We start from the raw sequence: 25,060 nt of genomic DNA, 5'->3' as shown, positions 1-25,060 counted from the left end.
CTCATTCCCTTCCGTGCGGGCGACCTTGGTATTGAACTTCCCCACTCACAGCTGGTGATTTCAAACTATGGAGAAAAAGGCAGGGGTGCCAACAGTGGAGAGTGATCTTCGGGGCCCGATGCCTCTCGCCTGGGCACTGATAAATACCTATGGTTATCGGCGGGGGCGAGAGGCCTGCCTCGGGCATCAGCAGCTCAGGAAACACGGTAAAGAACCCCGCGACGGGTTTACTGTCCCACGAGCTTGGTCCCTACACTCAGCATTGCACTGCCCTGGAAGAATGTTGCATCAACTCAGGTTGTGTGCCTCTGTGTGTGTGTGTGTGTGCGTGTGCGTGTGTGTGTGTGTGTGATATTCCTTTACGCTAAGCTAGCAGAGGATGTTATATGACATATGAATAGGGTGGCAACTTACTGTTGAGTCCCAGTGTCGTGTGTCTATTTATTACAGTCAGTTTTGAGCCACTGCCTGCAGGGGAATCTCTGTCATCCAGATCTCTCAAGAACATGGTCAGGCCAAAAACCCCAGGGTCTAGGGCAGCCATGGCTTTAGGACACAGATCCTTCTGGAAAAAAAAAAAAAAAGCCCCTTTTTGTCTGCACTGTCGTGACGCACATCGGCTTCACGGAGGACAGTTGGCACATGAGGTAACCCAGGAGCAGGGGCCCGGACTGGCTTCAGGAGCATTGGCTTGAGAGCTCGTGGAAACACAGGGCAGCTCGTGGAAACAATTCAGGGGTAGCTGAGGCAGAAAGGTGGTACAGGACTTTTTTTTTTTTTTTTTTTTGGCCGCTCTGCGAGGCATGCGGGATCCTAGTTTCCGGACCAGGGATCAAATCCGGCCCCGGCAGTGAAAGCACGGAGTCTTAACCACTGGACTGCCAGGGAATTCCCTCATTTTTAAATATAGCTTTGATTTTGACATATTTTCGATTTGCAAAGGTAGTATGGAGAGTTAACACAGGCCCTTCGCCCAGCTTCCCTCGTGTTCACTTTTAGGCAACCAAGATACACTGATCGAAACTAAGAAATTAAGTTTGGCACAGACTTCCTCTGGGTTGCACCGGGTTCTTCCTAATGTCCTTTTTCCGTTCCAGAAACCCAGGATCCTGCTTCACATTTAGTCATCGTGTCCCCTTAGTCTCCTCCGACCTGGGACAGTTTCTCAGTCTTTTCTTGTTTGTCATGACCTGGGTTTTTTTGGAGAGTACTAGTCAGGTGTTTTACACATTCGTCGCATTTGTAAAAATCTGTTGGAAAGAGTCATCCTGGCCTAGGAGGTGAAGCAAACTGCAACCTGCGGGACAGATCCGGGCCGCCGTGTCTGTGTGGTCCGCAAGCTAAGAATGGTTTTCACATTTTTGAGTGGTTGAAAAAAAATCTCAGAAGAAGAAGATTTCACGGTATGTGGAAATTCTCACGAAATCCAAATTAGTTTCAGCGTCCACAAGTAAAGTTTGATTGGAATGGGGCCACGTTTGTTCTTTTCTGGACCGGAGTCTGTGTGGCTGCATTTGTGCTCCAGCGGCCGAGGTGAGGCGTCCAACAGCCCACTCGGCCCACAGATCCCCACTGTTTACCCTCTGGCCCTTTCCAGAGAGTCTGCTGACCCTGATGCGACGGCCTGTGGGGGCCGGATTCACTTTGATTCAAAAGCTAAGTCAGCTATTAAAAGAGCACTGGAGCTTCACGTTCATTCATTCAGTCGTTCCACAAATATTTATCAAGTGTCCTTTGTCAAAGCTTGCAGAGACCCCTATTTGAGCAAGTGTTAACAGATGCTAAAACCCTGGCGTCGGGAGAGATTAATTCTCATCAAACGTCTTCCCCAGTCTCAGGCACAGTTTCTGCCTGCAGTGATAATAGCTGCTGTCCTACTTTGAGCACTACGTTATGCCAGGAACACTTTTATTTGCAATATCTCTTTTAATCCTCACCACCAGCCCAGGAGTTGTTCCACGGGGAAACTGAGGTTTAAGAGATTAGCCACACCCAAGGGCACACAGGGTGCTGCTAAATGGCAGAGGCAGGACGCAAGCCCAGGCCGCCCCGGCCCGTGGGCTGGTGCTGTGCAAACAAGACACTCGTCCTGCCCAGGAGGGGCCTGGGGGTCTGGAGGAGAGAGTCGAGGGCGGGGGAGGCTTTGGGTGGTTCCTGGACGACCATGGCTTTTCCACGGGCTCCTGAACTCTGGAAGCAACAGGCCAGGATGCAGAGGTCGGTAGCCAGAGGCCCCATCTGAAACAGTATTGTTTTTTCAAAAGAACATCACATGGTGCTTTTTGGTGTCCAGCGTCTCGTCCCTACGTCTGATGTACAAGCCCAGCGAGACCGTCTTCGGTCTCTGCTCCCTCCATTTCTGGTGTCGCTGCTCTGCTACCCACATGGCTGGGAGAGTCTGAGCTCTCTGCTCTCTTGGCAGGAAGGCAGCCCTCCTCCTCCTCCCCTGGACCCGGGTGCTGGGGCCCGGCCTCTCCACCGCCTGCGTGGCCAGCAGGTGAAGACGCCCCGCCGGGGCTGGAAGGTGCACATAAGCTGCTCTTCACCCTGGTCGGACAAGCTGAGAGATACCCCGAGAAAAGCACCAGCAGAAAGGGAGAGAAGGGGCGCCCGTGGCCTGGCTGGGCCGGGAGCAGGGTGGGAACGCCGCTGACATGGTGCTGCAGTCCCCTGCTATTTGGGCCTTCCCGGTGAGCGGCCGCCCTGACCCTCCCCCTTCCCGGTGAGCGGCCGCCCTGACCCTCCCCCTTCCCGGTGAGCGGCCGCCCTGACCCTCCCCCTTCCCGGTGAGCGGCCGCCCTGACCCTCCCCCTTCCCGGTGAGCGGCCGCCCTCCCCCTCTCCCTCCCCGGACCGACTCAGCGCAGAGGGAGCGGCTCAGCCCGGGCCTGAGGGCGGTTCCTGCTCCCCAGCCCCGCCACCGCGGGTCCAACTGGTCACGGGCCGGTTCTGCTCCAGACAATGACTCCAATATATGTCGTCAACAAGAACCAAAAAGAGGGAGCCGGACCTGATGAGAGAAGCCCCTGGTGGGTGTCCAGAGTGCATCCAATTCTGAGTTATTTTTTGAAGAGAACAAGTCACTTGAGAGTTTTCTGTTCCCTAAAATGTCCCCGGGAACTTTGTAACTGGCTTGGTAGTCTGTCTCTCCTAAGCCCTTAGCAGCTGCAAAGTTGATTCACAAAGCTTGTTTTTCTTTTTGTGTTTTTCAAAAAGAACCAAATGTAAACCAGGTTGCAAAGCCCTGGAGGTATACAGCGTGACGAGCGGGCACCGGCTGTCCCAAGGCTGCGATGACACAGCCGGGTGGGGATACGGCTCCGTTCCGTGCTCCGGGCTGTCCCAAGGACCCACAGAGCCAGGTTTCCAAATGGCCGCCACGCAGGGGGCTCCGGGCCTGGAGGAGGGCGCGGCGGCGGCCGCTCTGCTTCCCTCACACGGACCCCTGCTCCGGGGGTCAGAAACATCATCTCAAAGGCTGGTTTCCCCGGGGAAGGAGCTGGTAGTGGCGGGCGGGTGTGTCGGACTAAGCACGTGTGGAGAATAACCTTCGGCCCATTTGCCTGAGCGAGACCTCATAACTGAGGACAAAACTCTCAAAATCAGACCATAACTTCCATCTGTTTATATGACGAGGGTGCCCTATCTTCAAGGTCAGAATGCTGCTGAAGCCTTAGTCACGTTCCCTCCACATCCCGAGCCGGGGAACCGCTTCTGCCTGCTACGCGTTCTGCAGCCCAGCGGAGTTCAAGGCTGCGGATCAACCACACGGGCCTGTGCAGCGCGTGCGCCGTGTGACGGGGCGGCTCCCGTCCGCTGAGCTCTGCCGCGGGGAGGCCGGCCGGGGCTCCGGGGCTGCTCTTCTGCATTCTCTCTGGCAGGTGCCACCGGCGTTAAGCATGGCCAGTGATGCTCTTCATAACGGCCGCACACAACTGCTCAGGGGTTTTGCTGGTAAGAAGCCACAAGCCGGGGCTCTCGGGAGCCCCAAGCAGCCAACGCCCCCCCCCCCCGGCCTAAGAGCAGGCTGGGGCGATCCGTATCAGGCCGCATTAGGCTAAGGGTCCAGGTGCCGCTTGAGGGGATAGAAATAAGGCCACACTTGCCACGAGGAAGGCCTGCTGCTGGCTGAGGCCCCCTCTGCCCCCGGGGACCACGCCACCTTCTCGTCCTGTCCAAACCCCCTCCAGGCAGCACTGCCGTGGATTAGGCATGAGAATGGCGGCCGGGGTCTCCAGCCACCCTTTCCATCCAGCTGCCAGTGTTTTTCTTGCCTCCACCCACTTTTCTATTTCAGAAACAGTGGAAATGTCCAACTTTGTGAATTCCATTGCTTAACAGAAATTTGCTTTTAATGTCTAAACGTTCTGAAGATTAGAGTAGGGGTAGGGAAATGCGGGAAAAGCAGTGCCTCTTGGAAGAAACACACACACACAAAGTCCTTTGTGCTTCAGGCACTCCTTTCAACTTCACTGACCGAAGGATCTTGTCCAGAATCTTGGGAAATGGTTAGGCCAAGAATTTGAGTCGTGAATATTTCTGCAGTGATTTCGTCTGGAAGTTCTTCTTCAAAGCAAATTTCTGAACCTAACCAAACAAGAAAAGAAAGCAAATGCCTTCATAACAATTAGGTTTCTAACTCAGAAGCATTTTCCAAAAATATGAGGAAATGATACTAAACAAAAGTGAGAGGAGCTTTGTGCTGGGATTTGGCTCTGATTCCGTGAAAACCCTCGGGTGGAAACTGGTTAAAATCCCTCCTTTGTGGTTTGGGCTTGGAGCACCGTTACCCAAGTCTCTGCACACTTCACTGGAAAGCCTCAGCTACAAGGCATCATTGATTTTACTGTTTTGAGACATTTAGGAACACTGTATACGTGTGTGTATATAAAACAATTGGTAAAGTTACATTCTGAAATCCCAGGTACACAAGGAATGGCGTAGAGGAGCTTGCAGGTTGGAAATGACCAATCAGATCCTGGAGTCTAGAACTGTCTGTGTTAGGAGCTCTGTTCAATTTGAAATTGGGAACAGACAATAGAAGGAGAGGGAGAAGGAAGCCTGGTGAGGAGTCTTTGCTCCCGACCCCATGGGGGCAGCAGGGCCTCACTCAAGGTTGTCCACGGACACGTTCCAGCACAAGGGGGTCAGTGAGCTAAAAGACGGAGGTGGGAAATCCTCAGACAGGAAAGGAGAGGAGGATTTTTTTTTTTTTTGGCCACACTGCACAGGATGCGGGATCTTAGTTCCCGGACCAGGGATCGAACCCATGCCCCCTGCAGTGGAAGCACAGAGTCCTAACCACTGGGCTGCCAGGGAAGTCCCAGGATGATCTTTAAAGATGTTCAAGCTCTGGCAGCTTGAAATCGGGCTCGTGCCTGCCTGCCAAGTCCCTGCCCTCTCCTCATCCAAGGCTCTCCTGACAATACCTCTTCTGAAACAGCTTCCGAACTGTATCCTCTACTAGTGGCCAGGATTCGCCTACCCAAGCTGGACAGATGAGGACTGGATCGGGGGAATAAAGGGAAGAAACAAGGCTGGGAGACACAAAGGAAGGACGGAGCACAAGAACAAAAGCTTTCATCTCTTAGACATGACCACCACTCCCTGGTCTTTTTATAACTTATTCATGTTGGGTTCCCAACAGACTTGCTTTGTTGTGTGCATGGTATGAAGGAGAGTGGCTTGCACCAGTTAGAAGACATAAATGCACTTAAGGCGCCAACAAATTAGTGCACCTCAGCTACGTGTCCAGACAGAGCTCACTGTAGTACCTTTGACAGAAGAGGCTGCGGGCTCGGATTTCCAGCCCTCAGGATTCAGTCCGAACAGTGTAGCGAAGCAGTCAGACATCTCCTCTTCCGTCATGTGCTCACCTGGGCGTCACAAAGGGAAAAGCAGGCTGTTCAGCTCGTGGGACTGAGCCTCACGTCAGAGTTCAGCATCATCATTCTGAGGTCTTCAAGAGGATGATTCCACTGTTTTCTTGAGACACAAAAACAATCTAGGGAGTCCCATGTTACTGTCACATAGACTTCCTTATATAGCACTACAAATGGGACTCCAACCCAGGGGACTGTGTTGGGGCTTGTGCAGAGAAAGAAGACAGCATTCTGACAAAGACTGTGCTTAGCTTCATTTCTAATTCCCTCACATTAGAAGCACCAGTTTGGCTAAGATGAAATGATCGCCCAGGGAAAAGGGCTACTTGACTTCCTCACATAAAAGGATGAGGAAGGACTTCCCTGGTGGCGCAGTGGTTAAGAATCCGCCTGCCAACGCAGGGGACACGGGTTCGAGCCCTGATCCGGGAAGATCCCACATGCTGCAGAGCAACTAAGCCCGTGCGCCACAACTACTGAGCCTGCGCTCTAGAGGCCATAAGCCACAACTACTGAGCCCATGTGCCACAACTACAGAAGCCCACACGCCTAGAGCCCGTGCTCCTCAACAAGAGAAGCCACTGCAGTGAGAAGCCCGCACACCGCAACGAAGAGTAGCCCCCGCTCGCCGCAACTAGAGAAAGCCCGCGCACAGCAACAAAGTCCCAAGGCAGCCAAAAATAAATAAATAAATAAATAAATAAATAAATAAATAAATAAATAAATAAATAAATGTATTAAAAAAAAATACGATGAGGAAGAGAATAGGTAAAAATGAAAAGTTTTACTTTGGTGTGGTTTCATTTCACAAATGCAACCCAATCTCATAGTAGCTCTGTGAGGTTGATGGCTGGCACTTGTATTCCTGCTTTACGAGTGAGGGTCCTGAATCTTGCAGTTCCAGGAAGTTGGAACATAAACTGCATCTTTCTGATTCCTGGCATCCTTCCCTTTACCCCGTGTTTGCCAGCCACGTGGGTCAGTAAGCGGCATCCTCGCGGCTGAAGTCCAGTCAAATCAGAGATGCCGGGGGGTGGTCTGTCTCCCAGCTCAGTTCTCTCCAGTGGGAATGGCTCAAGGGTGTTACGAGATATACCTATTTAGGTATTTACCTTTGGTTTGAAGCAGTTTCAGAAAATCCTCTCTTCGAATAGCTTTCTTTCCCTTTGAATTGGTAAAACCAAGAATGTCAAAGCTCCGCTGGATGCCACTCATGGTGTTACCGAAGGGTGGCCTGTGATTAAGGTAAACTTTGAAGAAATCCGGTAGGTTGATTTTGTCAATTAGTTTTCCAGTGTCCACATACTCACTAAATCTGATTTCGTTAAACATATCTTCAATCTAGGGAAGAGGTTTAGGAAAAAAAAAAAAAAAAAAAAGACCATGGTAAGCAGAAAAGACACTTTGATAGCCGTTAGCTTAGAACATGTCTGTTATGAGTTGACTGTATCCACGCCCCCCGCCCCCGCCAAAGAAAGATAGGTTGAAGTCCTAACCCCCAGTCCCTCAGTCCCTCATGGCAGATGTCATTAGTTAAGATGAGGTTGTACTGGAGGAGGGTGGGCCTTTCAAACAATATGACCAGTGTCCTCATAAAGAGAGGAAAGAGACACTCAGGGCCAAGATGGACACGTGATGGCCGAGGCAGTGGTTGGAGGGATACAGCTTAAGCCAAGGAACATCAAGGATTGATAGTAACTGCAGAAGCTAGAAGAGGCGAGGACACATTATCCCCTACATGTTTCATAGAGAGCATGACCCTGCTGACACCTTGAATTCAGACTTCCATGAGAGAATAAATTCCTGTTGTGTGAAGCAACCCACTTTGTGGTACTAAATTTTACAGCAGCCTTGATCCACTGTCCAACTGGTCAATACTATTAGCGCTGGCATGAACAGTGTTTCATTTCTTCACTTTTCACCTAAGTATCTCACAGTGTATCTACTACATCCTTGCTTTGTGAAGAAGATATTAGTTTCATTTAAAAGATGGAATCCTGAAGAATTTAGAAGTTAGTTTAGATGAATAAGCAAATAATTCAGTGTGAAACTCAAATATAGGACCTAAGGCTGTGGTAAGTTTCTTAAGACAACTAACTGCACCATGATTCTTTTTTCCTTTCTTTCTTTTCCATCTTTATCCTGCAATGTTTTATATACTCAAAAGATTCTATGTAACATACATACAACTTAGGTGATATAATTTTTAAAATGAAGACCTAAGAAGCCATCATTCATTGAAAATATCAACACAGTTGACAAATCTTAAGTGAGACTAACCAAGAAAAAAAAGAGAAAAGACTCAAATTATTAAAATCAGGAATGAAAGAGGGAATACCAGTACCAATCTTACAGAGATTAAAAGGAGTATGAGCAATTATATGCCAACAAATCAGATAACTTAGGTGAAATGGACAAATTGCTAGAAAGATACAAATGACCAAAACTGACTCAAGAAGAAAGAGAAAATCTAAACAGACCTATAACAAGTAAATAGATTGAATTAGTAACTTTACAGCTTCAGCAAAGAAAAACCAAGGACCAAATGGCTTCACTGGTGAATTCTACCAAATATTTAAAGAATACCAATCCTCCACAAACTCTCCCAAAAACACAAGAAAAGGGAACAATTCCCAACTCATCCTGTGAGGGCTGCTTTCTGATTTGGAAAGTCATTCTTTGCGTATTTTCCAAATTTCCTAGAATGAGCAGAGTGCTGACATGTCTGTGGATTCAAATGGAAATGTGGTGCCAGTTAATGCAGGTCTCCACACCGGGCTCCATGCGTAACTGGCAAAACGCCAGGAGGAGAGAAATAGAACACAGAAACAAACAAAACCACTCCTCACTCCCCTCAGCCTTCTCTGTGCAGTAGTTTTGTACCACGCACACTGCAATCGGCTAAAATTCAGAAACCTGAACTGTGCCTGACAAAGGGCTAGAAATGAGTAATTTATTTTAGTGTCTACATTTGAAACTAATATGTGTCCCTCTAAATTGCAGGGTTTTGAATTTTACAGAGAGAGAGAGAGAGAGAGAGAGAGAGAAAGAGAGAGAGAGAGAGAGAATAAGAGCCACAGAAAAGTGGGAAATAATTTTTTTTCCCCAGAACATGAACTCTTTTGGTCTGTAGGAATGAATCAGGAAGAGAATCTATATTTGTACACAATATTTATCAATAGATAGCCAATTTCTCTCTGTCTACTAAATAAATGTAGAGCAAAAATTGAAAGAGCACCAGTTTGAAGCAACGCCAAATATTAGCCTGTCTGGAACACCCTAGTGTCTTGGTCCTGCCCCAAGTAACAGGAAGAAAATACAAACCTCTTGCAGTCCAACCATCATTTCTGTGAAAGATCTGGGGTACCTTCCTTCCACTTTTTCCCATGCATATAAAATACATGTGTCTATTTTTTTTGCAAAACTGGTATGTGTATATTTGTATCCTGCTTTTCCCCTTTTTACACTGTATCTTAGTAATCGCCTAATATTTTCAAAGAAGTCATATATCCTCAATGCAACATTCCAGGAATGGTCGTTAGATATAACATCATTGGTTATGGATACAAATGAACCATAATTGGTACTATGCAAGTAGCTCTAATTGGTAACATTTTCATATACAGCATTTATTGAGTTTATATTATGTACAACTGCATGTTAAATTATGTACAATTTTGTGTATAAATAAAACTATCCAGTAGCATATATTATTTACAGATTCTACTGTATGATTTTAATACTATTAGTATATGCATGTGCTACCACTTACTATGAGCCAAAGGAGACTGGGGCTAACACTATGACCTTTGATGGCAGACCTAGGTTCAAAACCTGGTTCTTCCATTTTCTATATGACTTTGGGTGAGTAACTTAACATTCCTTATCCTCAGTTTCCTGTCTTGAAAAAGGGAGTAATATGGTAAACCATTTGCAGTGGGCTGATCTGACGCTTACCGTGACAATGTATCTAAAGTGCTGACATAGTGCCTAACACAGTCAGCACTCAACTGGCAGTAATTGTTCTTGTGATTATTATACTTCCTATGCCCTTGCTAATTACAATGCATGTAATTATAACATAAATTATAATTTATAAATACATAAATTATAATGTAAATGATATGTGTACTTTACAAACGCAATATACGATTCAAACTCAATTCAGAAATAGGAGACTAACCCAAAGAGGACAAAAAAGGAATCCAAAAGTGCCTGGAGTTACTCATACCCGGAGCATTCCAAAGATCTCAGAGAACATTCTTGGCACAAACCACTCTGTAGGTGATTCACCTCTTACTCTCTTTCCCCAAATGACTGACCAAAAATCACTGCTCAACAAGCAGAGAGCTGGCAGTTTCAGCATCACAACATTTCTTTCCCGAGCCTGCTCTGTGTTAGTTGAAGAGGCAGGTGCTGCTACGTGTCTAAACGAGGGTCATGCTTGGGAGAGGAACCTCGGAGCCCGAATGGAATGCCCAGAGCCTTCCCAAGGCCCCGGTGGGAGGAGTGGGAGGCCCCGCGGTCGCCCAGAGCGCTCTGGCTGGCTTCAGCCCGGTCTTTTATTGGCATTCTCACGCTGGCCTGTCATCCACTAAGGCAGTGGTTCATTTGATTCACCCAGGGAGCTTTAAACATTCTAAGGCCTCGGCCCCATTCCCAGAGATCCTGATTTAATTGTTCTGGGGTGGAGTATGAGCGGTCATAGTTTTTAAAAGCTCCCCAGGGGATATGAATGTGTGGCCAAGGTTGAGAAGTATGGCTTTAAGGCAGGGGATCTCAAACTTTATCAGGCATCAACATGAGCAGGAGGGCCCGATAAAACACAGACTGCTGGTCCCACCCCCAGAGTTTCTGATTCCGTGAGTCTGGGATCTGGGCCGAGAATCTGCTTTGCTTACAAATCCCCAGGTGAGGCCTGTGCTGCTGGTCTGGGGGCCACAGCTTTGAGAACCAGCTCTTACCCCACAGCGGCTAGCGGAGGTGATGCTCATGCCAGAAAGAATCAGCACCCGGCTCGTGATTTTCATCAGAGAGTAATGGTGGGTGGCAGCTGTGAGGCATATTCTAATTCTTCAGGCCCACATCTGTCTCCTCCATTAAGCTGTAGCAATAGCGTCCATCTCTATTTCCACAGCAGCTTTGTTCAGAGCCCGGCACATGGTGGGGGCCCAGAGAAACGTTTACTGAATGAATGAATGAATGAATGAAACACCGTGGGCACAATGAGGCCATGGAAGAAGTTCTCTTAAAACTCAAAAAAGGGGGGCTTCCCTGGTGGCACAGTGGTTAAGAATCCTCCTGCCAAGGCAGGGGACACGGGTTCGAGCCCTGGTCCAGGAAGATCCCACATGCTGCGGAGCAACTAAGCCCAGGCAACACAACTACTGAGCCTGCGCTCTAGAGCCTGAGAGCCACAACTACTGAGCCCGCGAGCCACAACTACTGAGCTCGCGAGCCACAACTACTGAAGCCCTCACGCCTAGAGCCCATGCTCTGCAACAAGAGAAGCCACCGCAGCGAGAAGCCCGCGAACCGCAACGAAGAGTAGCCCCCACTCGCCGCAACTAGAGAAAGCCTGTGCGCAACAACGAAGACCCAACGCAGCCAAAAATTAATTAATTAATTAAAATTTTTAAAAAAGGTAGAACTGTCAAGGTCGAGTATCTATTCAACAGCTTGTCATTTGAGTTATAACTTTTTTTTTTTTGGCCACGTGCCATGCAGCTTGTAGGATCTCAGGTCCCCAACCAGGGATTGAACCCAGGCCCTCGGCAGTGAAAACGCAGAGTCCTAACCACTGGACCCAACCAGGGAATTCCAGATTTATAACTTTTAAACATTTACACAGTCGGCCCCTGGGTCTCTGCTGGTACCGCTGCCCAGGCCCCGAGACGTGAGGATGGCCTGTCCTTGGAGGGCTGGGGTCCCCTGGCCCAGGACTGCTTTACTCCTGCCGCTGTCATTCTCCCCATAGGCCTTTGGGTTTGCGATCCTGTTGTCAGCCGCAGGAAGCCACTGATGGCCTTAGAATTGTGTCTTATAATTAAGTTTTATAACCTCCCTGTTAAACGGAGAGGAACATGATACACTTGAAGTGGGGCCATTCCTCGTCTTTATAAACGGGCTCCTGGTGCGGGTCGGTTTCTTCTGTGATGGTTTCATAGCCTCTCAGGCTGGAAGGGCTCTCCCTCCTCCTTAACACACACCTAGTGCTCTCTAGACCGTCCCTGGCAAATGAGGAGACAGTCTTTCCTCACAGCATCCTCTTCGCCTCACACCCGCTCCGTGTGGCCCATCGCGGCGGCGTTTCGCACTGACCTGGGGCAGGGGAGGAGGGGCTGGGCAGCAGCTTCCAGGGCTGGAGATGCCTCTGCTGTTGGCGCATCGCTCTGTCACTCACAACTGCCCCCCTCTCCAGTAACTATCTGCACAACAGCTGCCTCCCGTCAGGTCCTGCGCACTGGACGCCGACCCAGGAGAAGGCCAGCCCTCGGTGCTGGGCCACAGCGCTCTCTCCCTGCTGTCTGCCGGCTGGGGGGAGACTCAGAGATGACAACACCACCATTCCCAGCACCCTTTATGGTGACCTCCACCCAGCCCCTCACGGGGCCCAGGCTGCAAGCACTTCTGGGGATTCTTCCCCACCCCAGGTGAACGTTTTTAAAGGTTTTAAAATCTGAATGACAGATTTCCCTGGTGGCGCAGTGGTTAAGAAGCCGCCTGCCAATGCAGGGGACACGGGTTCGAGGCCTGGTCTGGGAAGATCCCACATGCCGCGGAACAGCTAAGCCCGTGTGCCACAACTACTGAGCCTGCGCTCTGGAGCCCGCAAGCCACAACTACTGAAGCCCATGCGCCTAGAGCCCGTGCTCTGCAACAAAAGAAGCCACCGCAGTGACTTCTCTTTTCTTTACTCCTCTAGAAAAAGGAGTGAAGTACTGATGATGCTACAACATGGATGCACCTTGAAAACAGTGAAAGGAGCCAGACACAAACTATGGCACATCGCATGATTCCATCTACATGAAATGTCCAGAAGAGGCAAATCCGGAGATGGGAAGTAGACTAGTGGATGCCAGGGGCTGAGGAGGGGGGATGGGAAGTGACGGCTAATGGATACAGGGTTTCTTTTCAGGGTGATAAACATGTTCTAGGATTCGATAGTGGTGATGGTTGCACAACTCTGTGAACATACTAAAAGCCATTGACTCACTTTCAATAGGTGAATTGTATGATATGTGATATAGCTCAATAAAGTTGATTAAAAGGAAGAAAAATAGGGAGTTCCCCGGTGGCCTAGTGGCTAGGATTCTGCGTTTTCACTGCCATGGTCAGGGGAGATCCCGCGAGCCATGAGGCGCGGCCAAAAAAAAAAAAAAATCATAAAAGGAAGAAAAATAGGGACTTCCCTGGCGGTCCAGCGGTTAAGACTCCGCACTTCCAATGCAGGGGGTGCAGGTTTGATCCTTGGGCGGGGAACTAAGATCCCACATGCTTCACAGTGAGGCCAAAAAAAAAAAAAAAGAAATATAATACAGAAATGAAGCAATGGCAAAGGCAAGTAACAAAGCAAATAACATCAGTTTTTAAAAATGTAATTTTCACCATGACTATGATCTATTCTTTTATCATCATAAAACCAGTAAAGATGAATATGTGCTTGTTATAAAAAATGCAAACACTGGAGATGTAAGAATAGAAGTAAAGTGCTCTATCATTCCCCATCCCTCAGCAATGGCCAGTGTTCGATGTCCTGACTTTTGTTTGCACTAAGACCAGCCGGCTGAGGTAAAGACCGCGGCCCTGAGTGGCCGAGCAAGCTTCCTCATTCCCCTAAGCCTCACTGCCCTGGCTGGTAAGATGGAGATGATAAACGCATCTGCTTGCTGTGAGGACGAAACGCCAGGGGGGCTGGCACGGTCCTCGGCTCTCAGCGAGCGCTCAAGCGAGAAGGGCTGGTCCGCTGTTGCCGCTGTTGGTGTTATTGATATTATCAGCTGCATTCTTTTTTAGTGGCCGCGCAGCATTTTAGGATTTCTTTCTTTAGATGCTGTAAGTGTGGCAACAGCAGCGCTCCCTGGCGTAGGGTTCTCAGTGGACCAGGAAGGCCTCCCGACAGCAGTGGGCCATTTCTCTCACTTTCAGGATGGAAACACCTCCTGATATTCAAGCTTCAGAACAAATCCAACCCACTGAGGACCTTTCTTCAAAGTGCGAATTTCCAAATTCCCATGGGGTCTTCATCAGAGCAGAAACTGTGCCCATGACCGTTGGCTCAAATTTCTCCTCCTCGTATGGCGGGCAGCTGTGCCACTTGGCTATGCTCCCTCCACCCCAGCTGGGACCGAGGTTTAGCCACAAAGATTAGCACACAAGGCTTGGGGAGGATTTGTTCGTTTATCTTTCTGGGTTTTGTTCTGAAAACAAAAGCAATACAAGCTACCGCTTGTAGTTGAGAAAAATTCAATTCTACAGAAATGTGTGTATGAGCCTCACCTCTCCCCGGCAATTTACAGCCACGATGGTCTTCTAAGGAGAGTGGAGGCGACTAAATGGGAAGTTTTTTCATTTGTAAACCCTACAGATGGGCTTATACTGCAGATTTGGAAACAGACGCTAAGAGCTGAGCTGGCATGGCCAGCGGAGGGACAGGAGGGGACAGGAGGGGGCGCTCCTCAGGGAAGGAAGAGGGGGAGCAGAGCTCGGTGGGGGTCAAGACCAGCAGGGAAGCCCCCCTGGGGGTGGTCATCGGGACTGGGAAGAAGGTCTAATGAGAAGTTTTAGGTAAACTGCTGTGGAATGTGGTTATGCATGAATCTGTCTGGCGATTCCCAGTTTTCCAGGGAAGTTGTCTTGTGTGGACGGGCTTTCTGTTTTTGTGGAAAAGGAGGAAGACGCTGAGCGTCACATCTGGAATGACCTGGAGCGTGCACACGCACACGGGGGAGCCCCGAGGCCAGGAGAGCGCGAGCCCCCAGGGCAGCCCCGAACTCCGACTACGGGTGGCAACCAGGGCTGGGTTCCAGCTGGTACCAGAGGCCCCAGCTGATGGAGGTGATAGGCAGAAAGTAGACAGTACAAGCTCTCACGGATCCCGTGCCTCACAAGTCAGTGCTGTTAAGGGTTTGGAAGAAGTTCTTTCAGTTTTGCTAGGCATATATGAGATCTATATATTATTGTTAATGAAGTGAGGTCATGCTTTACATACTGTTTTGCAACTTGCCTTTTGTCCTTTAACAATAAAACCAGCACATTCTTTCTGAGTCAAGCAAGAATCATAGGTCAGGGACTTCCCTGGTGGTCCAGTGGTTAAGAATCCGCCTCCCAATACAGGGGACATGGGTTCGATCCCTGGTCGGGGAACTAAGATCCCACACGCTACGGGACAGCTAAGTCTATGCGCCGCAACTACTGAGCCCACGCGCTCTGGAGCCCGCGTGCCGCAGCTAGAGAGAAGCCCGCGCACTGCAACAAAGAGCCCGTGCGCTGCAGCTAAGACCCGACGCAGCCAAATAAATAAAATTAAAGAATTAAAAAAAAGAAGAGAACAGAAATAAAAGAATCGTAGGTCAATTTCACTGTTTAATAACTACTAAGTGTAGGTGTGCCTTACTTGATTTACCCCATCTCCTATCAACGGACCTTAAGGTTGTTTTAATTTTCACTATTATAAACTATCCTGCAGTACGTCACTGTTACACTTGCCTGAGTTTTCCTGTAGGATATACTCCTAAAAGCAGAATTGCTGGGTCCAAAGGTAAGCACGTTTAAAAAGTTAAGTGATTATTTCCTCTCCAAACCCTCCTAAACAAGGCTAAAGCTGCTGAATAGACCAAATAGTTAGGGCTACTATTAATTACTCTGAGATCAAACAATAATGTCAGGGATTCTATCTTCCTTATTGTTTTTGCAGTCAAACATGACTGGTGAGCGTATCATTCATTCGTTTACTCATCCGACCAAGATTTGCGGAGCCTCCACGATGTGAACTCTTGCTGGGCACACACCTCTCTGTCAGGATTGGCCTTAATTTATAGAACTAAGTGGTTGAACTGCTGCTAATTCATTGCAAAAACTTACAAAGAATCTAAAACGCTCTGCAAGCTAAATAGAAACATAGCCACAAGTGACCAGGGAACACATGTGACGCACAGGCCTGGCCCCGACATGATATTCCAAAGTCCCGGAGGGAAAAATATATATAAAGATGGAAGATGAAACTTTCTCGTATGTGAAATCAGCTATACAAACTGTGAAGAGCCCTAACTTAGGAACCCAAACTTAGGGTTTATAACATTATAAACATTGCAGATCTTTCTTTGAAAAAAAATGAAGATTTGTGGGCTTCCCTGGTGGCGCAGTGGTTCAGAATCCGCCTGCCAATGCAGGGGACACGGGTTCAAGCCCTGGTCCGGGAAGATCCCACATGCTGCGGAGCAACTAAGCCCGTGCGCCACAACTACGGAGCCTGCGCTCTAGAGCCCGCGAGCCACAACTACTGAGCCTGCGTGCCACAACTACTGAAGCCCGCGCACCTAGAGCCCGTGCTCCGTGACAAGAGAAGCCACTGCAATGAGAAGCCCGTGCACCACAACGAAGAGTAGCCCCCACTCACTGCAACTAGAGAAAGCCCGCACGCAGCAACAAAGACCCAATGCAGCCAAAAATAAATAAATAAATAAAAATTAAAAAAAAAAAAAATGAAGATTTGTAAGAGCAGCCTACCTCACTTCTTTGGCTGTGTTCTGCAGAAGATGGGACTGGTTAGGGATTCTTTGGGGAGGGTTACATTCTTGTATAATTTGGCTTCAATCTACCACACTGACTAGATTCAAATCCCCAAGGCAGTTAAAATTACATAAGAAAAATATAAATAATGTAGAGCCTTGGGGGGCTGGCTTGAGTCTAAGTTTCTAAGTCTTTCAAGTAACCAAGTGTGAAAATACTCTTATCAGCGGCACGTACTTCTTCATGCAACTTCTCGGGGGAGGGGGAACAGCTGCATCTTAATAGGAAATGTTTCATTAACCATGACGAAGCCTGGGTTTAAAAGTTTCAAAGCCCCGAAAACATTTTTACTAAAATCACTATAAATCTAAGGGAAACTAGAGATCAAAAAGTTCTCCCCGGGCTTCCCTGGTGGCGCAGTGGTTGAGAATCTGCCTGCCAATGCAGGGGACACGGATTCGAGCCCTGGTCTGGGAGGATCCCACATGCCGTGGAGCAACTAGGCCCGTGAGCCACAATTGCTGAGCCTGCGCGTCTGGAGCCTGTGCTCCGCAACAAGAGAGGCCACGATAGTGAGAGGGCGGCGCACCGCGATGAAGAGTGGCCCCTGCTTGCCGCAACTAGAGGAAGCCCTCGCGCAGAAACGAAGACCCAACACAGCCAAATAAATAAATAAATAGTAATTAAAGGTGCTAATAATTTAAAAAAAAAAAAAAAAAAGTTCTCCCCTCGGAGCTTCAGATATAAACTAATTCATCAGCGAACAGTGTTTGCACTCGGATGTGGCCACATCTGGAACGGGGGCCTTCAGAAAACATCTCCAAAGAGTAAATTTATTTTTTAAGTGGATTAAAACCCCTGGAGTCCAGGGGATTTATGAAGACACTGAGTGGGGCACTGAAACCCCTTTTTAGCAGCTGGTGGGGGAGGGGTGACATAACAGTCAGTGACACAACAGTCAGTGACAACCTTGCAATGACCATTTTAATGTGGGTAAAATAATATTCAATGTCATTTTATAACATTTGTTGCAGACTAACCTTTTTTTCTGGGTACTTTTTTTTTTTTTTTTTGCCACGCTGCGTGGCTTGTGGGACCTTAGTTCCCCAACCAGGGATTGAACCCGGGCCCTTGGCAGTGAAAGCAGCGAGACCTAACCACTGGACCACCAGGGAAGTCCCTCTGGGTACTTTTTACTCATCAGCAAGATTTCGATAGGTTGTTAAGCTTTATTATTTTTGGCCAATGATAGGACAACGGAGTGAGCCTTTGGTAATTACACTTCTTACTTCTAGAGGAAGCAGAAAAACCACAGCCACTCTGTGCCACCCTCCTCCTTCAGCGATTCGTGTGGCAGGTGGGTGACAGTCACAAAGGATAAACACCCAGAATTCCCTTATCGACAAAGCAGGACTGCAGAGGACACATTTACATGAGCCCGGGGTTTAAAATTAAGAATCCTGAGTGAGAAGGCTGCCATCAGTTTGATGACTTTCGGCCATTTACATAAAGTCTCTTTACCAGACAAATCAAGAAAATAAAAAAATGATTTTAGGAAGGGTATTGTAAACAAAGATCCACAGGGTCAGAGAGACAGTCATCTAAAGGCCTTTTATAATCACACATCCAGAGACGAGGATAGGATGGATGGTGGAGGTAATAATACTGGATAGTGTTTTTTCAAACATTTAACATGTGCCCTGTACTGTACTAAACAGATACTCATTTAATCGTCACAATAATTCCAGGGGCTGGGTATTACTATTAGCCCCATTCTATAGATGAGGAAACTGAGGCTTAGAGAGGTTCAGAAACTTGACCAAGTCTCTCAGCTGGCGAGTGCTTATAGTCAGGAGTCAAACCCAGAGCCACCTGACCCAGGAGGCTGTGCTCCCAGCTGCTACCCGGAGCTGCTTCCTTAGTAGGATGGCTTGGATCTGCAGCCATCAGAGAGAGGCTCCTGAGTGCTTACAGGAAATGTGAGACATATGGCCCATGATGGCATTTTGGTGAGTTTCATATGAATATGATCCTTAGACACTGCAGGTAGCAACTGAGTCTGTGCGGCACTGTGGAGGAGGGCCTCTTCCCGGCTGGACTACCAGGTAAGGGGCAAAGTGGAAAATGCAGACTCCAGGCCCCATAATTCGAGATTTTGATTGGCTAGATCTGGGATGGGACCCAGGAATCTGATTTTTTAGTAAATGCTCCAGGTAATTCTGTTGCAGGTTGCCAGTTTGGGAAACAATGTTCTAAGGGACATGCTTTAGAAACACAGCCCTAGGGAACACTTTTATGTGGGTTGCACAGACTTTCCGGGTAGTTGCTTCTGTTTCTGACCATGTACTTTTACAAAATGAACACTGGTCAAAAGACCTTTTGAGGAGCTTAAAGAATCCCTGACTTTCTTTTTTTTTTTTTTTTGGCTGCGTTGGGTCTTTGTTGCTGCACGCAGGCTTTCTCTAGTTGCAGCGAGCGGGGGTTACTCTTCGTTGTGGTGCGTGGGCTTCTCATTGCTGTGGCTTCTCTTGTTGCAGACCACGGGCTCTAGAGCGCGTGGCCTTCAGTAGTTGTGGCACGTGGGCTCAGTAGTTTTGGCTTGCGGTCTGTAGAGCACAGGCTCAGTAGTTGTGGCGCACGGGCTTAGTTGCTCCGCGGCATGTGGGATCCTCCCAGACCAGGGCTCGAACCTGTGTCCCCTGCATTGGCAGGCAGACTCTCACCCACTGCGCCACCAGGGAAGCCCGGTTATTCGGCTTTTTGTGCTCCGCAACAAGAGAGGCCACGATAGTGAGAGGCCTGTGCACCGCAATGAAGAGTGGCCCCCGCTTGCCGCAACTAGAGGAAACCCTCGCACAGAAACGAAGACCCAACACAGCCAAAAACAAAAAAACAAAAAAGGATAAATAAATAAATAATAATTAAAGGTGCTAATAATTTAAAAAAAAAAAAGCCAAATAACCCACTTAAAAAATGGGCAGAAGACCTGAATAGACATTTTTCTAAAGAAGATATTCAAATGATCAATAAGTACATGAAAAGGTGCTCACATCACTAACCATCAGGGAAATGCAAATCAAAACCACAATGAGCTATCACCTCACACCTGTCAGAATGGCTTTCATCAAAAAAACCAAGAGAAAACAAGTGTTCACAAGGATGTGGAGAAAAGGGAATTCTTGTGCATTGTTGGTAGGGATGGATAAAGAAAATGTGGATTGTGTCTGTGTGCATGATAGAATATTATTGGAATATTATTTAGCCATAAAAAAGAAGGAAATCCTGCCATGTATGACAACATGGATGAAACCTGAGGGCATTGCTCTAAGTGGAACAAGTCAGACAGGGAAAGACAAATACTGTCCAATCTCACTTGTATGTGGAATCTTAAAAAAAAAACCAAACTCATAGAAACAGAAACAGATTGGTGGTTGCCAGGGGCAGGGGGTGGGGAGTGGGAGAAATGGGTGAAAAGTGGTCAAAGGGTACAAACTCCCAATTATAAGATAAACATGTCCTGGGGGTGTAAGGTACAGCATGGGGACTCTAGTTAACAATACAGTACAGTATACTTGAAAGTCGCTAACATAGTAGATTTTTCAAGTTCTCATCACACACAAAAAACTGTAACCATGCAAGGGGATGGATGTGTTAACTAACCATACCGTGGTAATCATTTTTAATATGTACGTATATAAAATCACTATATTGAATATCTTAAATGCACACAATGTTATATGTCAATTATATCTTAATAAAGCCAGGGGTAAAAAGCATATTATCGAGGAGTTTTCGCCACATGCTCACAAAACAACAGTTACTGAGAATGTTGCTATACACGTATACATATACATACACACGTACTCTGTAAAATGTTGAGATATATACCTATATACACCACATAATGACAATTCTTTGTTTATCTATTTCTAAATATAAAACAATAGAAGGAAGTCCACCCAAATGTTAATAATGATTACCTCTGAGTCATTTCTATTTTCTTCTTTACAGGTCTATTTTCTAAATCAGACACAAAGTTTTAAAATTAAGCTATATCCTTTATAAATCAAGTTTTCAGAGAATGGTTAATGAAATGGGAAATGCGTATTACATCATATCAAGTGAAAATATAGGATAAAAATATATATTCAATATGGTACCCATTAGTTTTTTTAAAATTATGTATATATATATGTATTATATATAAATCAATCCAGGAAGATACCAGTAACTGTTGTCTCTGTGTACTGGGATTATAGGTGATTACTTTCTTCATTCCACTTGTGTATCTTTTCCAAACTTTCTACAATGAGAATGTGTTAGCATTTCAAGTGAGAGTACCCAATCAGTTGCATTCTAAGCCACAGTCTCCACGAGGACCATTTCCCCTGGCCCCCGCTGGGAGCCCCTTACAGCTGGGGTGTGCTACGAGGCCCTGCATCTCCTGAGCTCCATCCGCAGCCCGGCGTGAGAACCCACTTCGCAGGAGCAGCCCATTCACACAGGCCAGGTGAACGGCAGCTACAGGGACAGGATCACAACAGCGAGCATTTACTGAGCTCTCCCTACGTCGCCTACTCTGTGCCAAGTGCTGTGCGGGCACCGGCTCTTTGAACTGGATGAGGCTGGTCCTCATGCAGCTAGGGGCCTTCTGTCTAATTCCAAAGCCCATGCTCTTACCAACATCAAACTCTGGTAAGGAATCCGCCTTGCAGGAATATCTTTACGGCAAGTCTGTTTCTAAGCAGTGCATCGGCTATGCCCAGGACCTCCTTTCTGATCCATTTATGTAAGAACAGTGTTAAATTTTTACTTTGACCTATAATGATTGCTCCCTGAGGTCGTTTTTATAAATAACACATCCCACGGCTGTTCTTGTTTTCATTCTACCTACCTTCTCTTCCGATGGGTAAAAGCCAATTGCTCTCATGACAAAAGGAAGCTCCGACAGGCAGATGTGTTCCGACACCTCTCTGGTCTCCATTGTATCAATACCTTGACTACGGAGCTGAGAATAGTAAAAATAGTCTTCCAGCTCCTATGTGGAAATAAAGTGGAAACACAACATGCATTTTTGGCTTAAGTCTGAAGCAGCCATTTAGACTTCAAGGACATTTTCTAGAAAGTACATTTTAAGCTCAGTGGGGAAAACAGCTTTGGCAAAAAGCAAGAAGGTTAACCCCGGGCACATCTGTTTTACAGACTTAACTAGATGTTACCAGGAAGTGTTTACTCTGAGGACAATTACCCTGTAGAATTTTCCTTCCCTGCCACCAGACACCAGACCATAGAATGGGGTCAGGTCTTCGCCCCCAAGAGAAACTGCTGCCTCCAGGGCACTAGAACAATCAGAGAAACATCGTTATTAGCCAGCAGTCAGTCGGGAAAGCAATGCACCGCAAGGCTGCCCAGCTGCGGACCTCCGAAGGGTATTACAGCGAGGATACGATTAGGGTCTCTGTAAACTTGTTAAGCAAATTCCCTCCAAAATGAAGCTGCAAATGGAAAATTCAATCTCAAGTGTGGAACCCGGTGGTACAGGGCACCCGCCTTAATGACGATGATATTCTCTCGTGTTTGACAGGGCAGACGCCTGGCAATTTGTCTGCAGTCTCTCGGGGGGGGGGGGGCGGTGGGGGGAGGGAGGGAGGGTGGTGAGTCCACAGTCCCCCGAGCCAAGCGGCCCTCCTGTAACTTTAGATCTGCATGTGACCAGAGCCAGAAGAATGGGATGTGGCACAGGTGGATGGCCGTGGCTAATTGCTTCCATAAAAACTCTGGAGGCCGCAAGGGACCCACGCTGGTCAGATAAAAATAACCTCTGCTCTCTAACACAGGGTCAGATTTTTCCAAAAATAGCCCCTTTAAGTGGTAAGAAAACCTACTTTTTGTATGAGGCTGACTTTGCCTCATACAAAATGCTAATAATAATATGAAATCATCTTAATAATCCACTAACTGGATTTCTGCTAATCAGACCATTAGCCTCTTTGTAGGGTTATTAAGACACACTTTGTGCAGACCATGGCGGGGAAGTGGTTATGTATACAGAAGCTGGAGTCAAAGGGACGTGCCTGTGAGCCCCGGCTCTGCCACTTGCAAGCAGTGTGATCACGGGCAAGTGACTTAACCACTCAGGGCCTCAGTTTCCTATTCTGCAAAATGGAAATAATTACAGGGTCTGCCTCAGGGGATTGCTGTGAAAATTAAAGTGAATGCACAGAAAGGATTCGACATGAAGCCCTTTATTTTCCTCCTGTGATGAATCTTTGTTGAGGTGTGGGGTTGATGTGAATCCCAGCCCCAGCACATTACTCCATTGCTTGGGCAGATCACTGAACCCCTCGGAGCTAGTTTCCAGATCTGTACAACAGGGATACCAACAGTGCCTACGCCACAGGATGGCTGTGAGGACACATCAGACAATACACGGAAAGCGCTCGGCCCCGGGCCTGGCTCAGGACTATTATTACTGTGGAACTGGGTGTTGAGGTGCACCTACGGCTCTCCTGCAAGAGTCAGCCACAAAACAGTCCTCGGCCCTCTTGTCACGGCCCCGCACAAGCCCCACCCAAGCAGGCTGCGTGAGGTCCATGGAGCTGGTGTACTCTCCAGGTGGGCCTGGGGTCCAGGTGGACCTGAGGACCGTCTCCAGTAGGGCCCAGTCTTCACCCGGCTCCTGGCTCTGATATTCACCCCGCTCTTGGCCCAGTCTTCTCCCCGCTCTTGGCGGGCATCGAGGCAGGTGTCCAGCTGAGAGGGCTCCCGCTCTGTGGCCTCCAGGCCAGGCCCAGGCCCAATCCCGACAGGCTCTGTGGGCAGTGAGGCCACTATTGGCCATTTGATTCTGAAGCAGGGCCAGGTAAAGGCCCAGGTGACATGGAGGAGCCAGTCGCCACCAGGAAGGCCGCAGGGGACAGGCGCACAGAGCTCCGGATTCTCTGGGAACAGCCCTCCAGCCGTCAGGACTACCCCACGTACCCTGCTTCCTGGCCACCGTCAGCTCAGCTGACCTGAGAGCCAGAGGGACGGGGCTGGGCTTGTCCCACCAGAGCTGGGGCAAGAGACTCCCTCTCTCTGGTGTGCAATCTGGGGACTGTCAGTGGCCGAGTTCCCGCTGAGTGATGAAATCCAGCTCTGCAGAGAGTGACAGCAACAGCAGAGGCGAGCGGAGAGCAAATGCTGAGGGCGGGCTGGTCTGCTCTCCCTGCAGTGCAGTGACCCGAGACCCCAGGACCCGCTCGTAACTTCCCCTTTCTGCCTAAGTTGGGTTCTAATGCTTGCCAGAAAAAAAGAGGTCATTGGGGCACAAGATGGAGGTACATTTATTGAAAACCTACTGTGTGTGTGCCCAGAAATATATTCAGTGCTTTTGGGAAAGAGCTAAAGCCCAAGAAACAGTGAGCACTGCAACCAGCATATAGCAAGAGCTCAGTAAACGCTCCCTAGGGGAGAAGGGAGAGGGGAGGGGAGGGAGAGGGGAGGGAAGAGGGGAGGGAGGGGAGAGGGGGAGGGGTGGGGAGGGGTGGGGAGGGAGGGGGAGGGGAGGGGAGGGGAGGGGGAGGGGAGGGGAGGGGGAGGGGAGGGGAGGGGGAGGAGGGAGGGGGAGGGGAGGGGGAGGAGGGAGGGGGAGGGGAGGGGGAGGAGGGAGGGGGAGGGGAGGGGGAGGAGGGAGGGGGAGGGGAGGGGGAGGGGAGGGGGAGGGGAGGGAGAGGAGAGGGAGGAGGGGGAAGAGAAAGGGGACCTTACCCCAAGATCTGGCCCTTCACTTCCCTGTGAGCTCAAACCAACAGATGATCCTTACTTGCCAAATGTGTTAGAGTTGCACCTCCTACTCCTGGGCCTTACACACCATCTGTCGGGGCTTCAGACCAGGGTAATGAGCAGAACTGAAAGTCTTCCGGATTCACAACAAAAAATTTTATAAATAGACATTACTGTTTAAGAATACGTCAGTTTTATGTTTTTCACAGTTGTTACTGTAAATACCTTGTGCCTGTTCATGGATTATTTTATTCTAAAATATTTTGTCAAATGTGTATCAACCAAATTAAAAACAAAGGCTTTCATGTTAGCAACAACAACAACAAAAAAAAGGGGGGGGGAGGGGAGGTGGGAGAGGAGGGGGAGGGGGAAAAGGAGGGGACGGGGTGGGGGGAGGGAGGAGGGGGAACAGCAATGGTAGGAATCACCACCCTCAAAACAGCTCTGAACATGGTGATAATATCCCCATTTAACAGACGGAGAAACTGAGACTCAGGGAAGGGAAGGGACTTGCCTCAGGTCATACAGCAAGTAGTAGGGGAGGTGGGATTTGAATCCAGGTCTTTCTGCTCTTGTCTGAGCAAGGCAGCAGGATTACAGGGGAGTGTGAGGTTGAGCACAAAAATGGGGGATTTTAAAACAGATGCCAGACAAGGAGAGAAAGAGGGTGGCCTGCCAGCCAAG

At 48.4% G+C, this 25,060-nt stretch overlaps 1 protein-coding gene across 8 annotated transcripts in view; it reads right to left on the bottom strand.

The window, feature by feature from the left end:
- Positions 1-3,847: 3,847 nt before the first annotated feature.
- CFAP251 (cilia and flagella associated protein 251) overlaps positions 3,848-25,060 on the bottom strand; it is a 66,694-nt gene continuing 45,481 nt past the window's right edge. For 3 of the 8 annotated variants that reach the window (XM_082418038.1, XM_082418036.1, XM_082418039.1), the window contains 5 exons: positions 21,861-21,951; positions 21,507-21,650; positions 6,994-7,222; positions 5,774-5,875; positions 3,848-4,586 (listed from right to left, as the gene is read on the bottom strand). In XM_082418038.1, the coding sequence (XP_082274164.1) occupies positions 4,450-4,586; positions 5,774-5,875; positions 6,994-7,222; positions 21,507-21,650; positions 21,861-21,951 (703 nt within the window). In that variant the 3' untranslated portion in view covers positions 3,848-4,449. Of the gene's footprint in view, positions 4,587-5,773; positions 5,985-6,993; positions 7,223-10,845; positions 14,302-21,506; positions 21,651-21,860; positions 23,425-24,295; positions 24,510-25,060 lie in introns of those variants that run through there. The other 5 variants (XR_014251979.1, XR_014251980.1, XM_082418040.1 and 2 more) reach the window with 5 other exon arrangements.

This window comes from Balaenoptera physalus (assembly GCF_965194825.1).
Source record: "Balaenoptera physalus genome assembly, chromosome: 12".
In the NCBI taxonomy this organism is placed as follows: Eukaryota; Metazoa; Chordata; class Mammalia; order Artiodactyla; family Balaenopteridae; genus Balaenoptera; species Balaenoptera physalus.
The sequence above is the reverse complement of the archived record's forward strand: the minus strand, read 5'-3'. Positions and strand labels throughout refer to the sequence as shown.